This window comes from Eimeria mitis, genomic scaffold, assembly GCF_000499745.2.
Source record: "Eimeria mitis Houghton genomic scaffold, Emh_scaff5398, whole genome shotgun sequence".
Classification (NCBI taxonomy): domain Eukaryota; phylum Apicomplexa; class Conoidasida; order Eucoccidiorida; family Eimeriidae; genus Eimeria; species Eimeria mitis.
Genome location: NW_013573672.1, coordinates 1,170 through 3,773, shown reverse-complemented (window position 1 = coordinate 3,773; position 2,604 = coordinate 1,170). Strand labels below are relative to the sequence as shown.

The 2,604-nt window shown below is 47.7% G+C and overlaps 1 protein-coding gene across 1 annotated transcript; it reads left to right on the top strand.

Annotated features, from left to right (window-relative positions):
- Window positions 1-828: 828 nt before the first annotated feature.
- On the top strand, window positions 829-2,477 carry EMH_0081780 (Niemann-Pick type C1 disease protein, related; the record flags this gene model as incomplete). The annotated part of the gene is made up of 3 exons (XM_013500427.1): window positions 829-981; window positions 1,198-1,345; window positions 1,927-2,477. The coding sequence occupies 3 exons, from the start codon at window positions 829-831 to the stop codon at window positions 2,475-2,477; spliced, it is 852 nt and encodes a 283-aa protein (XP_013355881.1).
- Between the last annotated feature and the right edge of the window lie 127 nt (window positions 2,478-2,604).

The following is a 2,604-nucleotide window of genomic DNA, read 5'->3' as shown; positions in this document are numbered from 1 at the left end:
AGAAGCTTCATGAACGGCTGAAGCAGCAGAGCTACACTATGGAGGTCCACGATGGTCTCTACATGTTTCTGCAATCGCCGTTAGCTCGCAATGTGCACGAACAGAGCGCGACAACATGCATGCAGATGTATGTCGGGCTCTCTTTCTCGATTTCATTCACCGGAATGTAGAGCTAGCCTTTGCACCACTAATAAAACGATGCAGTGCTAGATATTTGCACAAGGATAACAATGATGCTCCGGAACACTGCTCTCCAGGGAATCTCCTCCTTGTATCAGCCCTCCACTCCTCCAAGCTCAGTTTCAGCTGTATTTCGTGAGCGTTCAAGCGCTTCTCACCAGTGCATGAATTGTACGTTCTCTGTATGTGTTTGTGAAGCGCGACATTGTGTTGCGTTGCTTGCATTGCGCTATGCTGCATGTTCGTGCTGCCAGGCTGTATGCCTGGCTTCAAACTCCCTTTGGCTCCAGTTTCACAGCCTTCTTCTCATGGAGCAGCGGCTTCAGACTGAGAGCCTGGGCGTTGATGTTGGTGCCCAAGTACTTCCCGAGTACACAAGAAAATAGCAACTTCATGCACCAGCTCAGGTACGCCTTGACCCCGGGACGCTAAGCCCTAAGCCCCAGATCACGCGTGTCCCATATTTCAACTAACCCAACAGCACTTGCAGATATGCAGAATCTAGTTTTGAGGTGTTCGCGCTGAATCCTATATCACTGATATTAAACCCTCAAGACAGTTGCCGCTGCCTCCGAAACCTCTGGAAGTTTCCATTCCAGTTTAGCGATGGGGGTGTGCTTGCGTTGGTGTGTGTCATGTTTCTTCTGAATGCGCCTTCTGCGTTTTAGGGCGGATTTGGCGCAGTTTCCACTTCTACAGGGAGCGGCGTACAACCGGAACTTTGTTTACTTCGAAAGCGATGATGCGATTGTGCCCCAAACCGTCAGCAGCTTGGCCAGTGCAGGCTGCGCTGTGATTGTTGTGAGTTCATCAACTCAAATGGAGCTTCACACAGGCAGAGCTCTACAGTGGTTTTGAATTGAGACTTTCGCACACACTCCATAGAGACAGTTACAGTTGGACTGTTTGAGCTGAGAACAATAAGAGGCCTCTTTAGACATCGGTGAAGCACGCAGCTGACATTAACAACACATTTCGTTGCATTGTGTTCTGTTATGTCCTACGGCGACTTCACAGGTTTCGCTGTTCCTGCTGCCGTCTCTGCGCGGAGCTATCATTGTAGTGGGAATACTGCTTGTAATCGATATTGTTATCTTGGGGTTCATGGCGCTTTGGGGTTTGCCCCTCAATTTGCTCACAATGGTGAACCTTACAATATCTATAGGTGAGCCAATAGGTTGAGGACTGCTGTTTGAGGGGAATCTGAGCACACTGTAGAATATCCAAGATAGTTTAAAGGACGTACTCGAAGCTCACTTAAGGAAGGTTTTGTTACCGTGCAACCACTGAATGCAATTAGAAAAAAGAGTGTGAAAAAGAGTGTGAACTAAAGCAGAATGCATATAGTAAGGATTGCAGTAGAAGGATTAGAGCATAAAAGCGCACATCTAAAGGCACAGACGCTTTCCGCTGTGAGTACACAACCCTGCCTTCCAGTTACAGTGAAAGCGTCTATGCACTGCAGATGCTCCTATAAAATTGTTTCAAACAAAAGGAAAGGTTTGTTTAGCTTGTGTGTGGATGTTTTGATGTCACTGAGAGGCGCTTAAAACGCCTGTAAAATGTGCTGCAAATGCACATTTTGAAGGCAGCCTTTATCTCTTCGACTGTGATTGACCTAATTTTACGTTCTTTCAGGTTTGCGTTTAGATTAATACTTGTGATCATGTGTATTTGTGTATATGTTTGTATTCAACACTGTGCTTGAATTTGTCACCCTGTTGGTCTGTGTGGCTGTGCATGAAGGGTTTTCTGTGGACTACGCGACACACACGACCCACGCATTTTGCCACTGCATGGGCCAGAAGAGAGGCCTCCGCGCATTTGAAGCGGTGTTGCTTGTAGGAGGTCCACTGTTGCACGGTGCTCTGTCTACTCAGCTAGCGGTTATTCCCCTAGCCTTTGTCGACAGTCCAGTGCTTTCTGTGTTTTTCAAAATGACGACACTGGTGATAATCGTGGGGGTTACGCACGGGCTGATGCTGCTTCCCGTGCTGCTTTCCCTCATTGGCCCCATGCAACAGTCGCAACAGAAAATGGTTCAGCAGCTTCTGGCGCTGCAGAAACAGTATGACCGATTAGAGGAACAGATCGTTGCATGCGGAGGGAGCAGAGAAAACCCCAGACTGAAAAAGCAAAGGAAAGCTCTACGGCGCCTCATCGAGCAGCAGGAACAGCCGCCTGAGACAGCTAGAGATGCCTGTCTCGAATTTGCAAAGGGACTCTGCCCTGACCATCCCAAAAACGTATTTTTAAGAAACAGACAAATCCGCAACTGGGTGCAACAAGAAAAATAATGTTATCGTGTTCACTTCATTCAGAGAAGGAAAAGGCGAAGCACAAACGCGCTGGTCGCCATGAAAAATCGAATAATAGTGAGAAAAGGCTCAGCTTTTCTAGGGCAATTCAGGGCAGGCTTGAAAG